We start from the raw sequence: 27,977 nt of genomic DNA, 5'->3' as shown, positions 1-27,977 counted from the left end.
TTTTTTTTTTACTTTGAACTCGCAAACCTTCAGATTTTGAGTCAAACATCCTGCCACAGCGTCACTGGGTCGGATCGCTTCAGTAATAATGTTGAGTGATATGTTGCACATTGATTACATATATAAAACACACACTTAATCGAACATTTATTATACACGTTCAAATTTTTTTTAATTTTAATATAATAAAGCGAAAAATACTGAACAGACCGTTTTGGCTTGGATTCAGGAATACGTACAGTGAGGGAAAAAAAGTATTTGATCCCCTGCTGATTTTGTACGTTTGCCCACTGACAAAGAAATGGTCAGTCTATAATTTTAATGGTAGGTTTATTTGAACAGTGAGAGACAGAATAACAACAAGAAAATCCAGAAAAACGCATGTCAAAAATGTTATAAATTGATTTGCATTTTAATGAGGGAAACAAGTATTTGACCCCCTCTCAATCAGAAATATTTCTGGCTCCCAGGTGTCTTTTAGCTCGTTACCTGTATAAAAGACACCTGTCCACAGAAGCAAACAATCAATCAGATTCCAAACTCTCCACCATGGCCAAGACCAAAGAGCTCTCCAAGGATGTTAGGGACAAGATTGTAGAACCTACACAAGGTTGGAATGGGCTACAAGACCATTGCCAAGCAGCTTGGTGAGAAGGTGACAACAGTTGGTGCGATTATTCGCAAATGGAAGAAACACAAAATAACTGTCAATCTCCCTCGACCTGGGGTTCCATGCAAGATCTTACCTCGTGGAGTTGCAATGATCATGAGAACGGTGAGGAATCAGCCCAGAACTACACGGGAGGATCTTGTCAATGATCTCAAGGCAGCTGGGACGATAGTCACCAAGAAAACAATTGGTAACACACTACGCCGTGAAGGACTGAAATCCTGCAGCGCCCGCAAGAAAGCACATATACATGCCCGTTTGAAGTTTGCCAATGAACATCTGAATGATTCAGAGGACAACTGGGTGAAAGTGTTGTGGTCAGATGAGACCAAAATAGAGCTCTTTGGCATCAACTCAACTCGCCGTGTTTGGAGGAGGAGGAATGCTGCCTATGACCCCAAGAACACCATCCCCACCGTCAAACATGGAGATGTTTTTCTGCTAAGGGGACAGGACAACTTCACCGCATCAAAGGGACGATGGACGGGGCCATGTACCGTCAAATATTGGGTGATAACCTCCTTCCCTCAGCTAGGGCATTGAAAATGGGTCGTGGATGGGTATTCCAGCATGACAATGACCCAAAACACACGGCCAAGGCAACAAAGGAGTGGCTCAAGAAGAAGTACATTAAGGTCCTGGAGTGGCCTAGCCAGTCTACAGACCTTAATCCCATAGAAAATCCATGGAGGGAGCTGAAGGTTCGAGTTGCCAAACGTCAGCCTCGAAACCTTCATGACTTGGAGAAGATCTGCAAAGAGGAGTGGGACAAAATCCCTCCTGAGATGTGTGCAAACCTGGTGGCCAACTACAAGAAACGTCTGACCTCTTTGATTGCCAACAAGGGTTTTGCCACCAAGTACTAAGTCATGTTTTGCAGAGGGGTCAAATACTTATTTCCCTCATTAAAATGCAAATCAATTTATAACATTTAGACATGCGTTTTTCTGGATTTTGTTGTTGTTATTCTGTCTCTCACTGTTCAAATAAACCTACCATTAAAATTATAGACTGATCATTTCTTCGTCAGTGGGCAAACGTACAAAATCAGCAGGGGATCAAATACTTTTTTTCCCTCACTGTATACAGTACCTACGTGAGCTAAGCGAGTTTTTAAAGGTTATAAAACCGTACATGAAATTTGGAACTTGTGTGCATTTTTCTAAATTCCAACATGTTCAATATGCAATATTAACAAATGCATGAACGTTAACGAAGCTGTATTGCAAACAGACAAACTACTACTGTAGTGAGGAAAAGTGAACAACGCACTGTTAGGAATACAGCAAGGATCTGTTCATTGGCTTGTGATGGTTCATTGATCGAAATTTATTCTTACAATCTCAACACACGTATCAAATCGTGCATACACGAATCGGTTGTGCACACACTACATGCTCGTGTGGTTTAATCTAACAACTGAGGGAACGAGACAGAACGAGATGGAACATACGAAACAAAAAAATATAAATTAGTGATGGAATCGTGACCCAGACTTGTGGCAATTCATCGAGCTGCTGGCAGGGTGAATAATTCAACAGCATCGGTCCACACTCCCAGACACTGCCCCATGCTTTGATTTTTAATCCATAATTTACATGGCAATGTATATCGTCAACGGTGTGTCGTGATGGCAGGGGAACCCTCACTATTGGCACAACCTCGTGCCACCATCAGAAAGGGTCTCGGAAGAGAACCATACAGCACGACCTCTGGATCAATAATAGACCTGATCTAACCAAACACAAAAGACGGTGCTCCTGCATGATCTTCGCATGACATTAATCACCGTCACATTTGTGTTTGTTGGCCTCAGTGCTGTGACGCACCAATTTCAAGTGACCAGCGAAATGCCATCGTTTCTTTTGTGGGCGCAACCATTGGTGATAGCGTAGCCTGTTTTCTACAGCACACCATTCTCTCGTTCCATCGCTCTTGATTTCTCGCACCTCTGATTAGCACAATTGGCTACGTATGGTGCATAGAAAGTTCCAAATACTTGTGTGTCGAGATTCGTATGTGCATGGAAGACGCCGTGTACACCAGACTGTGTCAGCTGGCAAAGTTCAGAGACCCACCATGCCACCCACTTTACTAACGATCGTTTAAGCCGGTGGCTGAGTGACTCAGTGGGAGGTGCCATGACAGTGCACTACCACCAACCCTACTAATCCAGCATCTCAAACACAACTGGAACGAGGACAATTAGGTCGACTAAAACTCGCAAGCGTCCCCCCATCATACCCTCCCGAAGGTGGGAAACCCCCCACGACAGGCCACGGCCAGCGTGACGTGCCTCAAGATTCCATAGATATCACCAAGCCCCGCCCATTACCTCCCGTCCAGCAGCACACAAGTGCAAACCCTGATTTTTTACCCTTTCAGAATAATTTAATGTTATTCAATTCGTCGAATAATGAAACTTCCTGGAAGAGAAATCGATTACTTTCAATCCAGATTGAAAAGTAATTTCTTTAGAACTGCTTATTTTGTTTAGTTTGTGGTCCTTCCCCCGCACCTCCAATTAGCACGGTTGGCTACGTACGGTGCCAAATACGTTCAAAATACATATGTTCTAAAGGCAATAAACCGGCCCCTTTTTTGGCCTTGGAGCAGATAAAAACATTACGCTGTTAATCTATATCATGCTTTCTCAAACGCCAGACCTCACGAGCCGCCAGCATGGGTTTTTTATGTTTACCAATCATCAGGTGTGTATAGTTTGTAAGCTGAATGTGCCATATTAAAAATGAAGTCTGGAAAATGTGGAAATGTGTGCAATGTTTAAGTTTTAAGGACTGTATTTTGAGAATCCCTGGGTTTGGAATTTCAAAGGGCGTGAGACGTTAATGCATATCATAACAGAAAAACATTACAATATAGAGATGGAAACGAGTAACTGTGCCAGAAATGATCGAATGTGCTTAATTCAGTGTCACACAGCTGTAATGATAGCTCAGGATATAGGGCTGGCTTTTCTGGATAATCGTGACAGGCAATTAGCTCGGAAGAAAACTTGAAGCGGGCAGCACATTCCAATTTGATAGGGCAGAAAAATGTTCCGATTTTTTGTTACACAGAGGTCTGTGACTGCACATCAGCAACTCCCCACCGTTGCTCGTCAAAAGCTCAACAATTTCAAACATTTGCAATAGGACTTTAGATTGGCAGATCAGAAACAATGTTATTAACCTACCGAGACACTCAGCCACTGTACGGTACATAATTAATATTTTAAAGTTTATTGCGTAGTGGTTTTTCTTATTCGCCTCAATAATTTCGTCAGTGTCTCTCCTCTCAACCCCGTGAGAGGCTGTGCTTATCCTCCATTGGCGGTCCAGTGATGGAAATTCCACATTCATATGGCAGGGGTTAGGCTTTACAAAGGACAACCACTGTTGACTACCTTCAAAGTGGCCATAAGGAGCCGTTCGAAATTCAACACAGTATTGCTTCGATTTTTACTGGAGCGTTCATTGTTTTCATGGCGTCCATGAATATTTTCTTGAAGGATTTCCCGACTTTAGGAGGCCGATGCGGTGTCGCCACAACTGTAAATGCAAGCCACAACGAATGCTAGATCAGCGGTGCAGCTATCGAATGTGCAGGCGGTGCAACTGCACCGCAGCCTGTGGGACATAGGGGCCTAGGCAACAGGCTCTAAAGAGGAGTGGGGGGGTTACACAGGGCCCTAACCATTTCATTTCTTGGAGCAGGGCCCATGTCAACCACACCGTGCTAAATTTCTGCTAAATGTTTACAAAAACAGACCGTCTGTCCTGTGAGCTCATATTTGTCTTCAATATTGTTGACGAAGAAGTTCCATTTAACGATGACCATGTTGACGTTTGTGTGATGAATGGCTTAATGCGGGCTTCTTCAACTATCCATAATAAACGTTTATTGGGTTATATCGCGTACATATAAATGCCTTGTTAAATCCGCCACAACCTGACACAGCCAATTCGTAAGGTTTGTCACGTAAACAAAACGTGTCAATTAGTTACTACTTCAGCACACCGGTGTGTTGGAGAGTAAACCCACAACAATTGCAATTTGAGTACAACGTTTACAATCAGCCTCATCAGGCGATTTGCCACAATTGTGAAGAAGTCTTCCTGTTTCGGTCTTAAATAGAGAAAAGGTGACACATTTATATTTACGCGATCTGACCCAATAGACCCTTTATTATGGATAATATTGGTCGCGAAAGCGAACTACGTGTTAAACTTCATCAACTATATTTTCGGGCAGGGCCCCCAAAAATAAAACGAACGCTTGCTGACAAGCTCATGCGACGTGACCAGGTGACACGACGTCACGACGTGTCACGGTGTCATGGCCGCTGTACCTGTAACCACGAACGTGTACCTCGAGTCCCTATTGTCTCCCATTCATCGCTTGTTCAACTCGCTTTCATCCCACTAAGCTGTATGTCTGGTCTACACATTGGGGGGGGGGGGTTCGCTTTCTATCACGTGTTTGTCTCTTTTCTCAGCGAGGGGTATCTCTTAGCGGGCCACTTCAATGGCCTTCGCAGGCCACCGGTTTAAAGGAAGAAGCGACCAGAACAACAAACACATCTGGCAGCTAAACACCTTTGCACCGTGGTGTAAATGTGCCTGTATGCGATGGTACGCCATATACCGGCACTTCTCAGGACACCAAACACGAGCAAACGGGCACTAATTCACAACGTTTCCTTTGCCTACGCTACGGTCTTTCCGCAGAGGGGGAATGACAGTGAACATGGCCTGCTGCAGGATGAATAGGTTTCACACCGTCGCTTCTACACTCACATTTGCACCACTGCCTATGTTGGCTACCCCCTGACACACCACCTTGGCTATCCCCTGTCACACCGCCTTGGCTACCCCCTGACTCACAGTCTAGACACAAATATTTAGGAGCTGTTTGTGTTTTTGGGCCTGCCTCTTACGTTACGAGCAGCATTAGAGCACGTGGCTCTGACAACTGTGCGGTCGGCGCAGTGATGTCGATTTAGCCAGATGTCAAACCAAACAATCCGACTCTGGGGGCTGTCCTGACCACAATCGGGTTTCTTGTTTCTTCTGCAGTGGCAGTGTTTTGAGAAATAATCCTTCATCTCCAACAAATCGATTTGTTTTTTCTCCCAGAAAAAAGTGAGCGTCTCGACTACTTTGTGTAATCGTCTCAGCTGCAGTGAGGTCCAGTCTCTGGATGGAACGACCCTTTTGTCTCTGTGCCCAAACACGCGTTGGCTGGTGCTCATAGCAGTTGGTGGTGCCGAGTCGTTGGTGGAAATTCCACCTTCCCATGGCAGGACCCTGTCTTTCCATGGGATGAACACGGTTGACTTTTACACAAAGCGGTACTTATTGTATCGACCCCCTCCCCCAAGGAATGATGATGATGGGTTGAGTCGACGAATATATAACGTGCTGTGATATGGAATAAAACTCAACCTACATAATTTATAATCAAGTTGCCAAACACCCGAGTAAATAAAACATTTGTAAACTTTTAAATGCATAAATACAACTTATTTGTAAATATTAAATAATGGAAAGACACACTAACTACAGCTTTCATAAATACATACAATCGCACGACACAAATACGACTTGTGATCGTTAACACTCGGTGTTTGTGTGTCCATGCGGTGTCTGGTTCTGGGACCTCCAATTTCAGCCATTGGGGATAAATACCTTCCACGTTAATACTGTATTTAAAAAAACTAAACCATGAATGCATGTTTGCAGGTAAGGCCCACTGAGCTACATAGCTCTTTTTAAGTAGCGACCTGGTCACAAATGATAGCTCAACGAAGTGGCTCATCATGCGGACATTTAAAGAAGCCAAATGCTCTAAACGCGTCTTGTTGATTATAAATGTGGAGGGAGAAACCGGGGAACCCGGAGAAAATCCACGTGACCACGGGGAGAGAGACACGCAAACTCCAAATATACAGCAGTTATCAGGGTCGGGATCGAAACTACGACCTCCTGTGTACCAGGCGAGGGAGTTAACATCTCGCCACCGTGGCACCCATGATGTGCAGCTGTTGTGAATTACTGGGTGATTTGGCCCAGAGGCAAGGAACTTCAGTCTAGCAGTCGCCACAATTATAAACCCTACATTAGGGGTAGGGAACGCATGGCCCAAGGGCCAGACACGGCCCGTGACTTCATTTCATACGGCCTGCAGGCCATGAGGCTTACCACTTCGATAGAAGCCTGCAAATTACATTTATCCATCACCGCAATAATTTTCGTCGCACCAATCGGGCACTGGAAGGGAATATTTTTGACCTGCAACACTGCGTTTATAATCTTGAACTGTGTGCGTTAATCCCTGATAGAGATCCGCAAGCAACCTCCAAGAGTTTCTAATCAGTCTCGTGTCTTTCGCCACTGCAGCTTTGGTCTTCGTTCCTGCCGAGGATGTCTCATAATCAGCGTTAAGCCACAGCCATCATAGTATTGGGTGGTATTCCAATCCCCGAAAGCCACAACTAAAAAATACTGTTGACATGACCGGCGCTTTGAACACTGTCCAGACAAACGTGGTGCTTCTGAGACTTTTAAACACAGCAGCAACCATAATAATGTACAATTGATCATTTGAAGGCTTGCACAAATCTTCAGCGTCGCTCCAGCCAATGAAATCTCAATGCTAACATCATTTATATTCAGACAGCTGGCCTTCTAATATCTTGGAAATAAAAACAGCAGCAGCGCAGGCCACCATCATCATCTCACTATTGGGATCAAGACTCAACTGAAGCACAGTTCAAATGATTGGAACACTTCTGATAAATGTTTGACCAGAGCAGCACCCATCATCATCAACCCTCCGCTAAGGTTGAGTCTCAACTTAAATGCTATGAACATGGCGCTTGTGATCAATTTCCAACTTTTAGTAGCAGCAACCGTCATCATGACCATCATCATAATTTTCCTTCCATTGCGGCCAAGACTCAACTACAACATTGACCATTCAACTATGGTGCTTTATGATCATCACGATCATCGTCATAATCATCATTATCGTGGTCCCTCCATTGCGGTCAGCTGCCACACTGTCCAAAATCAGCATTGTCACCCTCACCGTCATCATGTCCGCTATCATCATCGTAATTGTTCAACAAAACAGTATCTATACGACACTGGAAATTCATCATCACCCTCGTCGCTGTCATCACCGACACCGTCGCCGCGGCAATTGTCGGCATCACCGTCGCCCTCGTCGCCGTGCCTCGTTCGCACGACCAACTCCTCAAATCTTGGCCTCGAGCATCTCGAGGAAGAGCTTGTGCATGGGCACGCGGCCCTCCAGCTTGAGCGCGTGGAAGTGCTGCACGGCGCGCGCCGCCGTCTGGCGCAGCAGCGGCAGCGTCATGAGCAGCTTGCCGGCGCGCCGCGGATCATCGCGACGTGCGCCGCCCGCGTGCTCCCACAGGGCCTCGTGCAGCGCGTCACGCAGCCGCTGCACCCCGTCGGCGTCCTCGATGTGTGTCGAGTCTGGGCGGTGCGGAGGAGGTGGTGGTACGGAGGAGGTGCAGGAGACGAGGCGCGGAGGAGATGCGGAGGTGGTGAGGAAGAGGTGCGGATGGAGGTGCGGAGACGAGGTGCGAAGGAGGGGAGAAGGAATGGAGGAGGCAGAGGAGAGATGAGCGGCAGGCGGAGGTGAGACGGAGAAAATCGAGACAGAAGTGAGACGGACAGTAATACGGACATCAGCGAAAGTGAGACAGAGCAATAGAGACGCGGGCAGCTAGGAATTTTGAGACCAGGTGAGAGACGAATGCCAGTAACACCGGCAGCCATCGGCAATGCAAATGGGAAGTTGTTAGTGACTAGGCAGAGGAGGCTATTGAACTCCTTGCCAACTTGGCACACTGGAGGGGTCAATTATAAAGAGACTTTAGGGATTCGCCCCTCCCCACGTGGACAGAGGGATTGAAGCCAAATAGGATCTTGAATACCGAACGGTATGGATGATGATTATTCTCATAATTATTGTGAGTGCATAGTTTTTACTGTTAAACACCTATACATGTTTGAAAAGTTAATCGCTGGAGAGATGCTTAAGCCGACGGAGTGGCTTTAAAATCCCAAATCTGAGGCAGCGATTCGAGCGTTCAATAATTCTGGTTCCCATCCCCAGACAGCAACAATAGCAAGGGAGGCATCGTAGAGACGCCAGCGGCTATGGGGGTTAGGCATCGGCAGTAGAGGCAGGCGGAATTAGCGGAGAGGCAGGTCGGCAGGCGGCGGACACTTTAACAATTTTTATTTTACCAGGTAAGACCCACTGAGCTATGTACCTCATAAGCAACCTGGCAACAAGTGATAGCCCAACGAAGTGGCTGATCATGTGGAAATGTATAGCAGCCGAATACTCTAAACGCTTTGTTGATTCTAAATGTGGATGGAAAAACTGGAGGGCCCGGAAAAAAATCCACGCTACCACAAGAAGAGAGACACGCAAACTCCAAATATACAGCAGGCCAGGGACGTGCGGTCAGGGGAGGCAGCGGAGGCAGAGCCTCACCTGCCATACTCCAGTTAAAATAGCTGTTACAAAAAAAAGAATAATCAAATAAAATAAAATCTTTTGCGACTGGTTCTTTCGGTAAAGTCACGTAGGCAGAAAATAAATCACGACGTTTCGGGCGCAACACAAGCGTCCAAGCATCAAGGAGTATAAATAAAATACATATTTAGATGTTTATGCTGATCTGTGTTATAAATGTCATTTCTGTACGATTACAATCATTTTTAAAGTCAAAATCGTCAAATTTGCAGAGCTCCGCTGTAAATACAGGAAGAGACGAGAAGCGAGGCATCGACGCGCTCAGTCTCCCCTCTGATTGCGCAACCCCTCAGTAACTGGATGGAGCGCGGGCAATAAGCCCGTGCCTGTTACTATCTCAGTATGTCACCAATGTAATGTTTGTAGACCCCTTCATTTCATGTCCTCGCCTTCCATACTCCAGGTAACTTATTTCACGTATGTGTTTAAAGATATTTAGGCTCCCTGGTCTCGTCATGAAACTGAAATGAAAAAGCACCAGGGGAGGCAGCTATCACATCTGCCTCACTGAGGGGGACGTGTCTAACACGCCCCCCCTCAGTAAGGACACGTCCCCTCCGTGAGGCCACGCCCCCCTCCGTGAGGCCACGCCCCCCTCAGTGTGTGAATCTGGCTCTGACACTAGCCAGTGCCTCCCCAGCCATTGACCTCACCGCACGTCACTGCAGCAGGCGTCAGGGCCGGGATTGAACCCACGCCCTCCTGCATACCAAGCGAGGCAGTTAACATCTGGCCACCGTGGTGCCCCACTTGTAGCAGTAAGGGAGACATCAGAGAGGAGAGACCCCCCCAACTGAGTTAGGCATGAGTCCGTACAACAGCGAGTTATTTACAGTAAATATAGACGTGTAGGCGCGGTGTCAAATGGAAGTTAAGTTGCAACTACACGGCGCTACCGTAGTGTAAAGCCGGCCAAGAAGGTTATAACTATTTTATTAGGAACTACTTCTTGGCCACGGCTCGATGCCGCGGTAGCGTTGCGCAGCTTCAGGGAAACGCTCGCGTGCAGAACCGTGACGGACACCAGCAGCAGAGAGGGGGGCACCAGGGAGACGTCCGTGGGAGTTGAGAAACCACAGCAGGAGATGGGCGTCAGATAAAAGTCAGTCTCGATTCTAGTACTATTGCGCAGCAGTGTGGTTCAGAAGCTCGTTGCCAACGTCGTGGTCTGCTGCTGGCCACGACGAGAGAGAGAGACTTTGTGTCGTTTTGCAGCTCCTCCTCCGTTAGAGGAGCACAGACTAGAGTGGTTTACTGGACGGTCCACAAGTCAGCCACGTGTAGCCACCAGAGAGACGCCAAGCAGCAGTCACACAAATAAAATACACTAGCAGCAGTAAGACAGACATTAGACAACAGAAGAAGTTCAACATGCACGCAATAGAGAAAGTAAGACATCAGGCAGACGACGGCCAGCCTGTCGGAGCAGTAGGGGCTAGAGAGACACCAGGCAGCAGTGGAACAGACATCAGACAGACACGAGCAGCAAAGTTAGACACCGAGGAGGAACAAAAAAAACAAGGACAAAGGTCCCCCAGACAGCCTTAACAGACTGTTGGGGCAAGTGCTGTTCGCGAGCACCTAAGAAGGCCGGCACGGCACACGAAGCGGTGGGTGGCCAGGACCACGCCCAGCTGCCTTTGTCTCCCCAGTGGCGATGTTTATACACCGTACCAGGTACTCATTTGAGGCTGATTCGACCTAGGGGGAGGCCCCGAGCCGTTTGACATAAATCATCACCGGAGTTGGCCATGAGCGGGGAATCGAACTCGGGCGGCCAGGTTCGTGATGCGGTGCGCTAACCGCTACGACACTACCGCTCCCCTCGGGGGAAGCTGTCGTTGACACAGGCACTAGTAGAGATCGCACACTGCAGCTGGGCCATCCGATTATTGAATTCATCGATGACCACCAATTGTTGGTCCAATGACTCGACGCTGTCACCTCTGAGTCACCCGACCACCGCAAAGCATTCACTTGTTTTAAATACGTAACTCAAAATAATAATTTGCGTTGTTGTGGAGAATGTAAAACTACGCTATTAAACTATTTTTATTTTATTTTACCAGGTAAGACCGACTGAGCTACGCTCTGTAGCTCTCTTTCAGAAGCGACCTGGCCACAAACGATCGCTCAACGAAGTGGCTTATCGCGTGGGAACTGTATAACAGCCAAATTACCCCAAACGCGTGACCTTGATTCTCAACGTGTCTCGGGAAAAATCTGGGGGGGGGGGGGGGGGCCCTCACCGGAGTTGGCGAGCGCTATCGCCTTGAGCAGCACGTACTCCTCCCTCTCGAGGCGCAGCGCCTGGTACTTGCCCACCAAATGGAGCATGGCCTGTGCCAGCTCCTGAAGGCCGGCGCGGCGCGCCAGCCCCTCGCCCAGCACCAGGTCGTCGGCGAAGACGAGCGCGCCGTGGCACGGCAGCGAGCGGAACACGACGCCCAGCACCAGCACCTCCATCCACGCGCTTTGCAGCAGCGACATCTGGTCGCCGAGCGACAGGATGGAGAAGCCTGCGGCGGGGACGGGGGGGGTGGGAAGGGACGGAGACCGGGGGTCGTCACAGAGCGTTAGCGGGGCCCTTGCCTGTGCCGATAGCGACCGAGTGCGCTGCTAAGTTCGAAAAACAAAAGTACTCTTGGTGGCGGGTTTAGCGACGCATTTTTATGTTTCAGTGATCTAACCACAAAAAGAAAAAGCCTCCATTGTGGAAAACCACTATTGGTTTCAAAACTAAATGGTACCAATTTACTTAAGTCCAGAGGGACGATGATGACGACGATGTTCGTGTGCCAAATCGACTGCCAACAACTAGGATTTTAACTAAAAAAAACCTTCCCATTCACACAAAGATTCGTCGTCATCATTATCCTCATCCTCGTCGTCATTTGTAATCCCGTGTTTATCGTCGCCATCATCATCATCATCTTCGCCGTCGTTATTTATCGGCGTGAAGAGCGGTGACTCCACGCTGCAGCCGCGCTCCCTCGGCGGACGGCCGAGCGACGACGCCCTCCTGGCGGTGCGCACGTCCACGGGACAACGCTTGGTCAGCACGCCGGGCGAGCACTCCGGGTGAGCACTCTGAGTGAGCACTCTGAGTGAGCATGCCGGGCGAGCACTCTGAGTGAGCACTCTGAGTGAGCACTCCGGGCGAGCACTCCGGGCGAGCACTCTGAGTGAGCACTCTGAGTGAGCACTCTGGGCGAGCACTCCGGGCGAGCACTCTGGGTGAGCACGCCGGGCGAGCACTCTGGGCGAGCACTCTGAGTGAGCACTCCGGGCGAGCACTCTGAGTGAGCACTCTGGGCGAGCACTCCGGGCGAGCACTCTGGGTGAGCACTCCGGGCGAGCACTCTGGGTGAGCACTCTGGGCAAGCACTCTGAGTGAGCACGCCGGGTGAGCACGCCGGGCGAGCACTCTGGGTGAGCACTCTGGGCGAGCACTCTGAGTGAGCACTCTGGGTGAGCACTCTGGGCGAGCACTCCGGGCGAGCACGCCGGGTGAGCACGCCGGGCGAGCACTCCGGGCGAGCACACTTTGTGAGCACGCCGGGCGAGCACTCCGGGCGAGCACTCTGGGTGAGCACTCCGGGCGAGCACGCCGGGCGAGCACTCCGGGCGAGCACACTTTGTGAGCACTCCGGCGAGCACTCCGGGCGAGCACTCTCGGTGGGCATGCCGGGCGGCGGTGGTGGCTTCAGTATCGACTGCCCAGGGCAAACCGCGCCGCGCCGCTGGGACGTGGGATTACCATGAGATTACCATGAGACGTTAACAAAATCAATGTGTGCGGCTCACTCGGGCTGTCTGTCTGCACATTGGCGCTCGCAACGCAGGCAGATGTCGATACGTGTCATCGACACGTGACGACGACGATGACGACGATGCACGTGTGTAGCCCCTCTGTCAATCCACTTCTGGATGACGTTCGCCCCATGGGTTATTTGATCATACTAAAACTATTAAACTATTTTTTTTTAGACTACGTAAGGCCCCACTGAGCTATATAGCTCTTTTTCAGAAGCGACCCGGCCACAAATGATAGCTCAACGAAGTGGCTTGTCATCATGTGGAAATTTAGAGCAGCCAAATACTCAAAATGCACGTTGATTCGAAATGTGGAGGGAAAAACCGGAGGACTCGGAGAAAAATCTCCGCCACCGTGGGGAGAGAGACACGAAAACTCCTAAGCAGATCCTGAGTTGTGGGAGGTATGCAGTGTGAGCTAGGGGGAGGTAGGCAGTGTGAGCTAGGGGGAGGTAGGTGGTGTGAGCTAGGGGGTGGTAGGTGGTGTGAGCTAGGGGGAGGTAGGCAGTGTGAGCTAGGGGGTGGTAGGTGGTGTGAGCTAGGGGGTGGTAGGTGGTGTGAGCTAGGGGGTGGTAGGTGGTGTGAGCTAGGGGGAGGTAGGTGGTGTGAGCTAGGGGGTGGTAGGTGGTGTGAGCTAGGGGGAGGTAGGTGGTGTGAGCTAGGGGGTGGTAGGCAGTGTGAGCTAGGGGGTGGTAGGTGGTGTGAGCTAGGGGGTGGTAGGCAGTGTGAGCTAGGGGGTGGTAGGTGGTGTGAGCTAGGGGGTGGTAGGTGGTGTGAGCTAGGGGGAGGTAGGCAGTGTGAACTAGGGGGTGGTAGGTGGTGTGAGCTAGGGGGAGGTAGGCAGTGTGAGCTAGGGGGAGGTAGGCAGTGTGAGCTAGGGGGAGGTAGGCAGTGTGAGCTAGGGGGTGGTAGGCAGTGTGAGCTAGGGGGAGGTAGGCAGTGTGAGCTAGGGGGTGGTAGGTGGTGTGAGCTAGGGGGTGGTAGGCAGTGTGAGCTAGGGGGTGGTAGGTGATGTGAGCTAGGGGGAGGTAGGTGATGTGAGCTAGGGGGAGGTAGGCAGTGTGAGCTAGGGGGAGGTAGGTGGTGTGAGCTAGGGGGAGGTAGGTGGTGTGAGCTAGGGGGAGGTAGGTGGTGTGAGCTAGGGGGAGGTAGGCGGTGTGAGCTAGGGGGAGGTAGGTGGTGTGAGCTAGGGGGAGGTAGGTGGTGTGAGCTAGGGGGAGGTAGGTGGTGTGAGCTAGGGGGTGGTAGGTGGTGTGAGCTAGGGGGTGGTAGGCAGTGTGAGCTAGGGGGTGGTAGGTGGTGTGAGCTAGGGGGTGGTAGGTGGTGTGAGCTAGGGGGAGGTAGGCAGTGTGAGCTAGGGGGAGGTAGGTGGTGTGAGCTAGGGGGAGGTAGGCGGTGTGAGCTAGGGGGTGGTAGGTGGTGTGAGCTAGGGGGTGGTAGGTGGTGTGAGCTAGGGGGTGGTAGGTGATGTGAGCTAGGGGGAGGTAGGCAGTGTGAGCTAGGGGGAGGTAGGCGATGTGAGCAGGGGGGAGGTAGGTGGTGTGAGCTAGGGGGAGGTAGGTGGTGTGAGCTAGGGGGTGGTAGGTGGTGTGAGCTAGGGGGAGGTAGGTGATGTGAGCTAGGGGGTGGTAGGTGGTGTGAGCTAGGGGGTGGTAGGTGGTGTGAGCTAGGGGGAGGTAGGTGATGTGAGCTAGGGGGAGGTAGGCAGTGTGAGCTAGGGGGAGGTAGGCGGTGTGAGCTAGGGGGTGGTAGGCAGTGTGAGCTAGGGGGTGGTAGGCAGTGTGAGCTAGGGGGTGGTAGGTGATGTGAGCTAGGGGGAGGTAGGCAGTGTGAGCTAGGGGGAGGTAGGCGGTGTGAGCTAGGGGGAGGTAGGTGGTGTGAGCTAGGGGGTGGTAGGTGGTGTGAGCTAGGGGGAGGTAGGTGGTGTGAGCTAGGGGGTGATAAGGGGTGTGAGCTAGGGGGTGGTAGGCGGTGTGAGCTAGGGGGTGGTAGGTGGTGTGAGCTAGGGGGTGGTAGGCGGTGTGAGCTAGGGGGAGGTAGGTGATGTGAGCTAGGGGGTGGTAGGTGATGTGAGCTAGGGGGTGGTAGGTGATGTGAGCTAGGGGGTGGTAGGCAGTGTGAGCTAGGGGGTGGTAGGTGATGTGAGCTAGGGGGAGGTAGGCAGTGTGAGCTAGGGGGAGGTAGGCGGTGTGAGCTAGGGGGAGGTAGGTGGTGTGAGCTAGGGGGTGGTAGGTGGTGTGAGCTAGGGGGAGGTAGGTGGTGTGAGCTAGGGGGTGGTAGGTGGTGTGAGCTAGGGGGTGGTAGGCGGTGTGAGCTAGGGGGTGGTAGGTGGTGTGAGCTAGGGGGTGGTAGGCGGTGTGAGCTAGGGGGAGGTAGGTGATGTGAGCTAGGGGGTGGTAGGTGATGTGAGCTAGGGGGTGGTAGGTGGTGTGAGCTAGGGGGTGGTAGGCGGTGTGAGCTAGGGGGAGGTAGGTGGTGTGAGCTAGGGGGAGGTAGGCAGTGTGAGCTAGGGGGAGGTAGGCGGTGTGAGCTAGGGGGAGGTAGGCGCACCCGGCACGTGCTTGGCCCAGCCGATGATGAGCACGAGCTCGCGGTCGGCGAGGTCGCACAGCGTGGTGAGCGCTGTGACGTCACACTCGGCCGCCCCGGGCCCCGCCATGGCGAACAGGCGGTCGGGTTCCACGACGAGCAGCTGGGAGACCATCTTGTTGACTGGCGGGCGGACGTGGGGAGACATAACATCGATGCAGAGAGACAGAAGAGGAGTGAAGGGTAGAAAGGCAAGAAGTTAGCTGGCGCGGTTAGCTACAGGTAGTTTTCGTTAGAGACAGACGCGGGCAAAGTACGGCCCCCGGGCCGTACACGGCCCGTTGGGCCTTTTAATCCGGCCCGCCGAACTTGTCCAAATATTATTATTAAATTAAATTTTACATTTCTCCTGCAATGCCCCCATTTCCCCATTAGATGGCGCACTTTGACCGGGAGTTACGACATGTTTTTGTATTGTTCATGTTCGTGCAATTGATTAAATTGCCTTGCAAATAAATGATTTGCTACCTGTTAAAGGTCAAATCGTTTCATGTAACGATGTTTACATGTAATTTATATTAGTTCACACAAACACTCCAACCATCTGTTCCTGGCCCGGCCCCTCTGTCAAAGTTTAGAACCCATTGTGGCCCGCGGGTCAAAAAATTTGCCCACCCCTGTTATAGATAGACGCGGGATTAGAGTCAAGGGGTGGCCTCATGAGGTCAAGGCCAAAAGCATTTTATGACTAGGCCGGTGTGAAGGCCACATCCTCCTCAGCTATGAGGTTCGGAAACTGCCAAACGCTTTGAACACAATTCATAAATGACATCTGCGTAACCTCACAGTTGCATATTAGATTAATGTTTGTTAAAATATTTTTAATTGGCAATCAGTCAATGTTAAGCAATGTAAAGATATCAGTGGTTACCAGAGACATCTGAGTAATTGAAGTGTCAGGGAAGAGATTTGAGAAGTGGTCCCAAAACGACACAAACAGCAACAGATAGACAACAACACAGACAACAACACATACAACAACACAGACAACAACTCAGACAACAACACAGACAGACAACAACACAGACAACACAGACAACAACACAGACAACAACACAGACAGACAACAACACAGACAGCAACACAGACAACAACTCAGACAACAACACAGACAACAACACAGACAACAACACAGACAGACAACAACACAGACAACAACTCAGACAACAACACAGACAACAACACAGACAGACAACAACACAGACAACAACACAGACAACAACTCAGACAACAACACAGACAACAACACAGACAACAACACAGACAGACAGACAACAACACAGACAGACAACAACACAGACAGACAACAACACAGACAGACAGACAACAACACAGACAACAACACAGACAACAACACAGATAGACAGACAACAACACAGACAACAACACAGACAGACAACAACACAGACAACAATACAGACAACAACACAGACAGACAACAACACAGACAACAACACAGACAGACAGACAGACAACAACACAGACAGACAACAACACAGACAGACAACAACACAGACAGACAGACAACAACACAGACAACAACACAGACAACAACACAGACAGACAACAACACAGACAGACAACAACACAGACAACAACTCAGACAACAACACAGACAACAACACAGACAACAACACAAACAACAATACAGACATACAAAAACACAGACAACAACACAGCCAGACAACAACACAGACAACAACACAGACAACAACACAGACAGACAACAACACAGACAGACAGACAACAAAACAGACAACAACACAGACAGTAACACAGACAACAACACAGACAGACAACACAGACAACAACACAGACAACAACACAGACAACAACACAAACAGCAACACAAACAACAACACAGACAGATAGACAACAACAGAGACAACAACACAGACAACAACACAGACAGACAACAACACAAACAGCAACACAAACAACAACACAGACAGATAGACAAAAACAGAGACAACAACATAGCCAGCAACACAAACAGCAACACAGACAACAACACAGGCAGACAACAACACAGATAGACAACAACACAGACAGACAACAACACAGACAACAACACAGACAACAACACAAACAACAACACAGACAGACAGACAGACAATAACACAGACAACAACACAGATAGACAGACAACAACACAGACAGACAACAACACAGACAACAACACAGACAACAACACAGACAACAACACAAACAACAACACAGACAGACAGACAACAACACAGACAACAACACAAACAACAACAGAGACAACAACACAGACAACAACACAGACAACAACACAGACAGACAACAACACAGACAACAACACAGACAACAACACAAACAGCAACACAGACAACAACACAGACAGACAACACAGACAACAACACAGACAACAACACAGACAACAACACAAACAACAACACAGACAGACAGACAGACAATAACACAGACAACAACACAGATAGACAGACAACAACACAGACAGACAACAACACAGACAACAACACAGACAACAACACAGACAACAACACAAACAACAACACAGACAGACAGACAACAACACAGACAACAACACAAACAACAACAGAGACAACAACACAGACAACAACACAGACAACAACACAGACAGACAACAACACAGACAACAACACAGACAACAACACAAACAGCAACACAGACAACAACACAGACAGACAACAACACAGACAACACAGACAACAACACAGACAACAACACAGACAACAACACAAACAGCAACACAGACAACAACACAGACAGACAACAACACAGACAGACAACAACACAGACAACAACACAGACAACAACACAGACAGACTGACAACAACACAAACAACAACACAGACAACAACACAGACAGACAGACAACAACAGAGACAACAACACAAACAGACAGACAACAACACAGACAACAACACAGACAACAACACAAACAACAACACAGACAACAACACAGACAACAACACAGATAACAACACAGACAGACAACAACACAGACAACACAGACAGACAACAACACAGATAGACAGACAACAACACAGACAGACAACACCACAGACAACAACACAAACAACAACAAAGACAACAACACAGACAGACAAGAACAGAGACAACAACCCAAACAACAACACAGACAACAACACAGACAGACAACAACAGAGACAACACAAACAACAACACAGATAACAACACAGACAGACAGACAACAACACAGACAACAACACAGACAACAACACAGACAGACAGACAACAACACAAACAACAACACAGACAGACAACAACACAAAAAAACAACACAGACAACAACACAGACAGACAACACCAGAGACAACAACACAGACAACAACACAGACAGACAACAACACAAACAACAACACAAACAGCAACACAGACAACAACACAGACAGACAACAACACAGACAACAACACAGACAGACAACAACACAGACAACAACACAAACAGACAACAACACAGACAACAACACAAACAACAACAGAAACAGCAACACAGACAACAACACAGACAGACAACAACACAGACAACACAGACAACAACACAGACAGACAACAACACAGACAACAACACAGACAACAATACAGACAACAACACCAGAGACAACAACACAGACAACAACACAGACAGACAAACAGACAACACCAGAAGACAACAACACAGATAGACAACAATCACTGGTGCACACAAAGACAGACAAGAACGTATAAATCAGAAATACGAACACACACAGACATAGCAGATACATCGAGATGGGAGAACTTAACGAAAGCATAGATGAAACAACCCTCACCGCAGTCCATAATATACATTTTTGTTGTTGGATTATATCATGTAAATATAAATGTGTCGTTAAACCCGCCACCACCTGACACAGCCAACTAGTAAGGTTTGTCACGTAAACAGAACGTGGCCAATTCGTCACTAGTACAGCACACCGGTGTGTAGTGTATAGTGTAGTGTATAGTAGTGTGTAGTGTAGTATACTAGTACAGCACTAACCGGTGTGTTGGAGAGCCAAGCCACAACATTTACAATCTGAGTACGACGTTTCGCCAGTAATTACAACTAGCTTCATCAGGCGACAGCCAGATTTATGGAGAAGTCCACCTCTTTCGTCCTTTAAATAGAGGGATTCGTACTCTGATTGTAAATGTTGTGGATTTGCTCTCCACCACACCGGTGTGCTGTACTAGAAACGAATTGGCATGTTCTGTTTACGTGACAAACCTTACTAATTGGCTGTGTCGGGTTTAACGACATTCATATTCACGTGATCTAATCCAACAAAAAAAAAACCTAAATGGATATTGGTCGCGAAAGCCTACGTGTTAAACCTTACCACAGTGTTCAGTCACACTGTTTACTGACAGAAGCAAGTCAACTAGAATTTGTTATTTTTTTTTACCAGGTAAGGCTCACTGAGCTATATAGCTCCTTTTCAGAAGCGACCCGGCCACACAAATGATAGCTCAACGAAGTGACTTATCACGTGGACATGTATATCAGCCAAATACTCTAAAACGCATGTTTCTAAATGTGGAGGGGAAACCAGCGAACCCGTACAAAAATCGACGCGACCGCTAGCGGAGAGACATCGCAAACTCCAAATATACAGGCGTCGGGATCGAACCAACGATCTCCTGTATAGTTAACGTCTCGCCACCGTGACTCACGTTGTGGGTGCAGATGTGGGTCAGTGATTCGCGCATCGTGCCACCAACCTGGTGGCCCAAGTTTTAATTCCAGGGCACGGCTAAAATGAGTGGCGAGTGATGTCTGAAGAGGTCCTGGCCACTCCCTTCGCCAACCATGAACTGATGAAATATGGGGCCTTCAACCAGCAGTGGACTGACAAAGGGTTGGTCAATGGCCCTTCAGAGCAGAGAGGGCAACCAGAATATTGTGGCAGTTTTAGGTGGAGAATGTGGAATTTCCGCCACTTGCTCGTGGTCACCAAGAGAGGTGAGTGCCCACCGATGGCTCGTCTGTGTGGGCAGAGACGCTGCGGCTTGGGTTGGCAGGTACAGCTGGCAAAGCCGCGTCTTGGGGAAAGTTTTTTAAATAAAAAATTGGAGACGTGCTATCGTTGAAATTTTAGAGGTGGATAATAAACAAATGGTTTGAACGCTGATTTGCTCAGTCACCTGGGATGCGGCTGACCTCGGCTGATCTCGGAGTTGGGCAGCAGATGGCAGTGCAGCAAGATTTGTGGTTATAGTTACTTGTGAATAAACGCCGACAAAGAGATGAATGTCTGAACCTCTTCTGGGCGACTCCTCTTTTCCGTGTACAAACGTGAAAGCATGACATGAGCCGTCGCGCGTTAAAGTGATGCTGACTTGATGCAACGAATGACATTAACCCTAACCCCTGGTCCTGCTTGACCACGAGCCCGGATTCAGACGCCTTAATGTGAGGCCAGCATAGCACGGTTTTGTCCCGGCTCGGCTCAGCATTGTTGCCAGCGGAAAACCACCCCGTACTGCAATCGGCGCCACAACTGGCGTGGCTCGGATATGCCAGTGGGAAAGGGGTATAACCAGGCCCGGACTGCCCTATGGCCGGTGGGCCGGTCTGTGTGGGGAAATAAAAAATGTGATTAGAGTTAAATATATATTTAAATAAATATTGCATTACCTCTGTGTATGCTTCAATTGCTTACTTACGCTCTCAGTTGGCTATTAAGTCCACATATGCAGCAGCCCCCAAAGATCATTGCTCACCAGCCACCCATTTGTGTTTTGGACCCAGCCGCCAAATTGGCCCAATGAGATCCCACTGCAGTTTGGGGCCCATGGTGTGTGCTTCACAAATGCCTGGGCCGATTTTTAGTCCCAGTCCGTCACTGTGTGCAATAAGGCAACCCTTCGGGTACAAACGGGCCGCTCAGCAATGCCCACAACGGGCAGCGGAATAAACTCAACGAGTGGCAAAATCCTCACCGGGTCGCTTTACGGGCTGCAAGGCGGCGGCGTCGGTGGGTGGCTGCAGGAGACCGCCGCTCTCCGTGTCAATCCGGCGTTTGTATTTCTGTCGGCCCCCACGCACCCTGTCGAGACGCACGCCTGCACGAGGAGACACACAGATCCCCCCTGTAACAACGTGGCTTCATGCAAGATCGTTGGGGGCGAGCGTTGTTAAGCGAGCAGCATCCGTCAGGGCCGGCATGGCACACAATGGGGTGGGTGGGTAGGGTGGCCGGCATCACGCCCAGCCGACTTTGTCTTCCAAGTGCTGATGTTTATATACACTGCAACCAAGTACCGATTTAGAGCTGAATTCATATAGAGGAGGCCCAAGACTGGTTCAAATATTCACCACTGTTATTTGTCACGAACGGGAATGGAACTTGGGTGGCCGGGCTTAGTAGCGCAATGCGCTAAACGTTGCACCACCGCTCCCCGTAACAAAGGCAACAATCCCCCGTATAGCCTTAACATGTTGTAGGAGCAAGTGCCGTTAGCGAGCACCTATGAAGGCCGGCACGGCACACGAGGGGATGAGTGGCTAACACCACGCCCGGCCGCCTTTGTCTCCCCAGTGGCGATGTTTACTACACCGCACCAGCTACTCGTTTGAGGCCGAGTCGAGAATCGAACCCGGGTCACCAGCTTCGTAGCGCAGCAGCGCGGTGACCGCGACGCTACCGCTCCCCCAACATCGCCGCTCCATCGCCACCCAACGCGCACGCCAACGCACACCGAGCCGAGCCACGCGGCCACCCATCGACGGCGCTGCTGCTGGGCCGTGTGTACGGTGCCGTCTGCTGCCGCTGCTGGGCCGTGTGTACGGTGCCGTCTGCTGCTGCTGCTGGGCCGTGTGTACGGTGCCGTCGGCCTCGCGCACAAATCTCCAGAGAGCGGGGGCACAAGCGGCCGGTGCGGTGCCGCCGTGGTGGCTGGGTGACGGCCTCTGCCCTGGCCTCCCCCACCCATCTCCTCTCTCTCTCTTTCTCTCTCTTTTGGTTTACGATCGCAGGAAACTGTCTGTCTCTCTCTCTCACCTTCCTTGAGCATGCCCACTCGGAGGCACTTTGCGAAGCGGCACGCCTGGCACGACTTGCGCCGGCGCTTGGTGATCTCGCACTCGCTCGCCGCAGGGCAGCTGTACTCGATGTTACCTGCGCCCGCACACAAATGGCAAAGATCCCCCGCATAGCCTGTAACAGACTGTTGGGGCAAGTGCTGTTCGCGAGCGCCTATGAAGGCCGGCACGGCACACGAGGGGGTGCGTGGCCAGCAGCATGCCCGGCCGCCTTTGTCTCCCCAGTGGCGATGTTTACTACACACCGCATCAAGTACTCTTTTGAGGCTGAGTAGACCTAGGGGTGGCCCGGGACCGTTTCAGATAATCGTCACCGGTGTAGGTGGCCGTGAGCGGGAATCGAACTCGGGTGGCCGGGGTTCGTAGCGCGGCGTAGCGCTAACCGCTACACCACCGCTCCTCACACGCAAACGCGGAGACAACGATCCCCCCGGGGAGCCTAGGCACACTCGTGGAGCAAGCGTTGCTGCGAGCGAGCGCCTGGGAAGGCCGGCACGGCGTGGGCAGGCGCCGCGCGCCTCCTCGCCCCCGCGCTTTGTCACCCACATCACCGCGCAAGGATTCTCGCGCTCTGTGGCAGCACTGAAGAAGTCCCCGACACTCACACCGCAGTCTCCACACTTGCCCTGCCATAACGTCTAAAACGTCAAGTAAAAATCCCCTTCTTTGCTTTTCGGTTACTTTTTTTTGTACTTGCTACTAAAACTTTCTGGTGCAATGCGTTGCACGCGGTTGCTATTTATTCTGCTCGTTCGGTGTTAGCCACCGAGGTCGTGACGGGTTTCTTGTTTTTCATTCCTGTGGCTCCGTCACCCCCCCCCCTCCCCACAATCCCCGGTACCGTTCCCGTTCCGCTACAGTTCGCACCGATGCACTACTTTATTGGCACGTGAAATAAAGATCGATCGATCGATTGGTTCACTGCGATTGAAATTGTGCTGATGAGAAGTGCCCCCCCCCCCCCTGGTGTTGGCGACGTTTATCCGCCGGAGGAAGGCACCAACCCAGGATGAGACCGCGTCAAGGCAGGATTTGAGCGTGGACAGCAGTGAGGTTGGGTTCATGTCGTCAGTGGCGACTTAAGAGCCCCGGACATCGTCGGCATAGGGCCGGATGGTTTTTAAAGTCAGCAGCAGCCTCCTGCTTGCACGGGCAGAGTTGGCAACAGCGGTGGATCCAAGGAATGAGGCGGTGAAGGGGGCAAGTTACCCAACGTCTTGAGACTCGGAAACCGATAGTTCAAATTTAATGTGCAATGTTATTGAGGGGCTGTGTGTCCTTGTCCTGGTGTGGTCTGGGACTGTTCTTCCTGTTGTTTTTGCTGCCTTGCCCAAGCTTGGCAATTGGTGTACTTATGCAGTTTGAACTTATATAATTTCTCTATTTCAGGTATTTATTTTGAGTGATTTGCCTACCTTTCCTATACTTTGCACTCCTGTAATTGATTGTAGTATTATATTCTTAGTTTTTTCGGTAAAGTCACGTTGAAGAGAAACAACAAAATAATAAAATATATATAAAAAAATTAAAAAAAATCTCACGACGTTTCGACCATAACTCAAACGGTCATCTTCAGGTGTGTTGGTTTGCATGAATTTATTTTTAAACGGCGCATTTATTTATTTATTTAAAAAAAGTTAGCGCCACGCGCAGCGATTTGGCAGTTTACCCAGGACTAGTCCATCTATTTCGATTTAAAGCTTTCGTGACTGCAATGATTCATCTTCTTTGGTTCTTTCGGTAAAGTCACGTAGAATGATAATAAAATAATAAATTGATAAAATAACACAATAATATTCTCACGACGTTTCGGCCACAACACAAGCGGCCTTCATCAGGTGAAGGGGGCGAGACTGTCTGGTAGGACAGCGCTGGAGTGAAAGAGCCACGTTCAGATACGGCCTTTAAGCTGCTGCAGAAATAGAGCTTGTACCTGCTGCAGAAATAGCTACGTTAAAGTCAGAGCATACACATTCACCGAGGCCCTTAGTACAAATCAAACAGGAGAATTTAGCATTGAAATAACTAGGCGAATCCAGCATTGAAACAACTGAGTGATTAGCTAGTGACTGGTCACAGAAATGACTACACATCTGAGCTATTCACAGTACTATATAGTGAAGCAATAAAAACTAAAATATAAATTACCTTCATGTTATCAATAAACTCTATATTCTCCAATCAGCTAAGCTACCAACAATAAGTCGTTATATATCACAATGCTATATGGCGAAAAAATGGGTGGATTCTTACCCTCAAATTTCAGCACCACGGATAGCTACGGGCCCCGTTCAGACGGACGAGTTCGTCCATGGTCGGAACAGAGGAGGGGGAGAGAGACAGCTGCGAGGCCCTAGTATGCTCCATATTGTAAAACTATACCATTAACCGTGGTATGAGAGGTATTAAGAGGCAATGCTGGCGAAAGAGCTGCGGTCTGAAGGTCATCGTAAAAATACAATTAATTAAGAACAGAAATGATTTAAAACATCTTTCCAGTGGTTACTAAGCCTGAATCCATCTTCTCGGTTGAAATTGTCTCTGTGCTTGTATATGTGAATGGCCTCATGAACGAATCTCTCATGGTAGCCGGTTGGTTTGCAAAGAACCTCCGTCTTGGAGAAGTCAATGTCATGTGAGCCCACTGAATTATAACAGTGATCTGCCACGGCAGAAGAGTTCGTCCTACCGTGTTTCAAGTCTGCTTTGTGTTCGCGGATGCGGTCCGAGATATGTCTTTTGGTTTCTCCAATGTAGCTACTACCACAGAGGCACTTTAGTTTGTAAACGCCCGGGTACTGTATGTCTGGAACAGCATCTTTTACAGATGGAACTAAATCACGGATTTTATGTACTGTGTTGAATCGGACCTGGATCTTGTGTTTGTTCAGGATTTTGGAGATCTTTTTAGTGACCCCTGCAATGTAGGGTAAGGTGATGGTTTTGAGTGGCTCCACAAGAGGATCCTTCTTCATGACTGGAGTGATGGCTTTGCGGATTGTGTAGTCGGAGTAGCCATTAGCCCTGAGAGCCTGGTGTACGTGCTTGAGTTCACTGGTAATGTGTTCCTGGTCGGAAATGCATTGGGCTCTATGGTATAGAGTCTTGATGAGGGAGTTCTTCTGGGATGGATGGTGGTGGGAATCCGGTTTCAAGTAAGCATCTGTATGGGTAGCTTTCCTGTAGACAGAGTGGCTCATTGAACCATCATGTCTTCTTTTAATTAAGACATCCAAAAAGGGTAGTTTGCCATCTTTTTCGACCTCCATGGTAAATCTGATGGCTGGTTGTATGGAATTGATGTGGTCGCGGAATTGGTCTAGAGCAGGCTGGCCATGTGGCCAGATGACAAAGGTGTCATCAACGTACCTCTTCCATAAGGTCGGGCGTAGAGTGGCAGTCTGGATGGCGTCAGTTTCAAATTTTTCCATGAATACGTTGGCTACAACCGGAGATAGGGGGGAGCCCATTGGGGTGCCCTCAGTTTGTTTGTAGAAAGTTCCATTCCAGGTGAAGTAAGTGTTGGTTAAGCAATGTCTCACCAGGGGGGGTACATCAGTATGCAGTCCTTGATGAACCAGGTCTTCAATGATAGCGATGGTGTCAGGTACCGGGACTTTGGTGAACAAGGACACCACATCAAAACTGACAAGCAGGTCGTTTGGGGACAGGGAAATGCCTTTGATTGTCGATACCAGGTGAGTAGAATTTAGTACCGCAGAGGTGGTTTTTCCAGTGAAAGGTCGCAGTATATCAGCAAGAAAACGTGCCAGTTTGTAGGTGGGGGAGCTGATAGTAGAGACGATGGGACGAAGGGGTGTATCTTCTTTGTGTATCTTTGGAAGGCCATATAATCTTGGTGGCCTGGCAGCAGAGGGCTTCAACGAGAACTGTTTGATCTCATCAATTAATGCTGTTGAATCAGAGATTATTTTGTTCGTTTTGGTGACCAGGCTGTTGGTGGGATCTCTTTTTATTTTTGTGTAGCTGCCATCGTTGAGTAGTTCTTGAATTTTGTTGTTATATTCTGTTTTGTCCATGATGACAGTGGCATTGCCTTTGTCGGCTGAGAGGACGACAATATCATCCCTATTTTTTAATTGAGATAATTCAAAACGTTCGTCTTTGCTGATGTTGCTGGGTGGCAACTTAGCGTTTTTGAGGGTTGCAGCGATTTCAGATCTTGCTACGTCTGCAGAGATGTGACTCAAGCCCTTGAGTGCAACGTCGACATGGGCAATGACATCATTAACCGGTAAGTGTCTCGGTGTGACAGCAAAGTTTAGACCTTTAGCTAAAACGGATTTCAGACCATCAGAAAATGAATCGCAGTAACAGTTCCAAATCGCTGCGCGTGGCGCTAACGTTTTTTTTAATTATAAATAAATAAATGCGCCGTTTAAAAATAAATTCATGCAAACCAACACACCTGAAGATGACCGTTTGAGTTATGGTCGAAACGTCGTGAGAATTTTTTTTATTGTTTATATATATTTTATTATTTTGTTGTTTCTCTTCAACGTGACTTTACCGAAAAAACTAAGAATATGAATTACTGCAGTCACGAAAGCTTTAAATCAAAATTTATTGTAGTATTGTTTGTTGTTGTAACGTTCTGACCCACCCCGACTGGACATCCGTGAAAAAAGAGCTTCAAAGCTCATCGGGTTTCTCCAAGGATAAATAAACATTCTGATTCTGACATTGTATTGATAATAACCCAAAGAAAATACACCGAATGCTTCGCTTAATGATTGTAGACAGGGCCTTGTTTAAAGTGTCCTACCCTGCAGGTGTGAAAGTGGGCGACTCGACTCCGACAACCCACCCTGGATGGTCCGCTTGAAGAAGGCCTTGCAGGCCTCGCACGAGGCCACGCCGTAGTGGTAGCCGGAGGCCACGTCGCCGCACACCAGGCACAGCTTCTTGGGCACGGGCGGCCCGTGCAGTGCAAAGGCCTCGCAGGCCGAGCGGCCGCCAACGCCGACCCCGAGCCCTGGGGCCAGCGGCCCTCGCGGGAAACCCGCCCCGTGGTTGGCGTTGCCACCTCTGAGGTAGAACGAGAGACAAAAGCGACAACAACGGACACGCATGGTGGCAGCTGCAGCAGCAGCAGCGGGAGGGATTATCTCACGATAGATATTGGGAGAAGGGGGAACTTGGTGTGTCAACGGATCGCTACGTACGGTGCGAAATAAGTTCAACACACAGTTTGTTCTCCTGTAACGAGGGAGTTGCTTTCCT

At 49.3% G+C, this 27,977-nt stretch overlaps 1 protein-coding gene across 1 annotated transcript; it reads right to left on the bottom strand.

The window, feature by feature from the left end:
- Window positions 1-146: 146 nt before the first annotated feature.
- ESRRB (estrogen related receptor beta) lies at window positions 147-27,826 on the bottom strand. Its single transcript, XM_032965190.2, has 6 exons — window positions 27,562-27,826; window positions 22,693-22,809; window positions 21,632-21,754; window positions 15,617-15,778; window positions 11,500-11,769; window positions 147-8,175 (listed from the first exon to the last, which is right to left on the bottom strand). Exons 1-6 carry the CDS (start codon window positions 27,824-27,826, stop codon window positions 7,931-7,933), a joined length of 1,182 nt encoding a protein of 393 aa, XP_032821081.1. The 3' UTR covers window positions 147-7,930.
- Window positions 27,827-27,977: the final 151 nt, after the last annotated feature.

Source organism: Petromyzon marinus, chromosome 33 (genome assembly GCF_048934315.1).
Source record: "Petromyzon marinus isolate PM22_M1 ecotype Great Lakes invasive population chromosome 33, UKy_Petmar_22M1.pri1.0, whole genome shotgun sequence".
NCBI lineage: Eukaryota > Metazoa > Chordata > Hyperoartia > Petromyzontiformes > Petromyzontidae > Petromyzon > Petromyzon marinus.
Note: the sequence above shows the minus strand (reverse complement) of the source record. Positions and strands in the feature narration are given on the sequence as shown.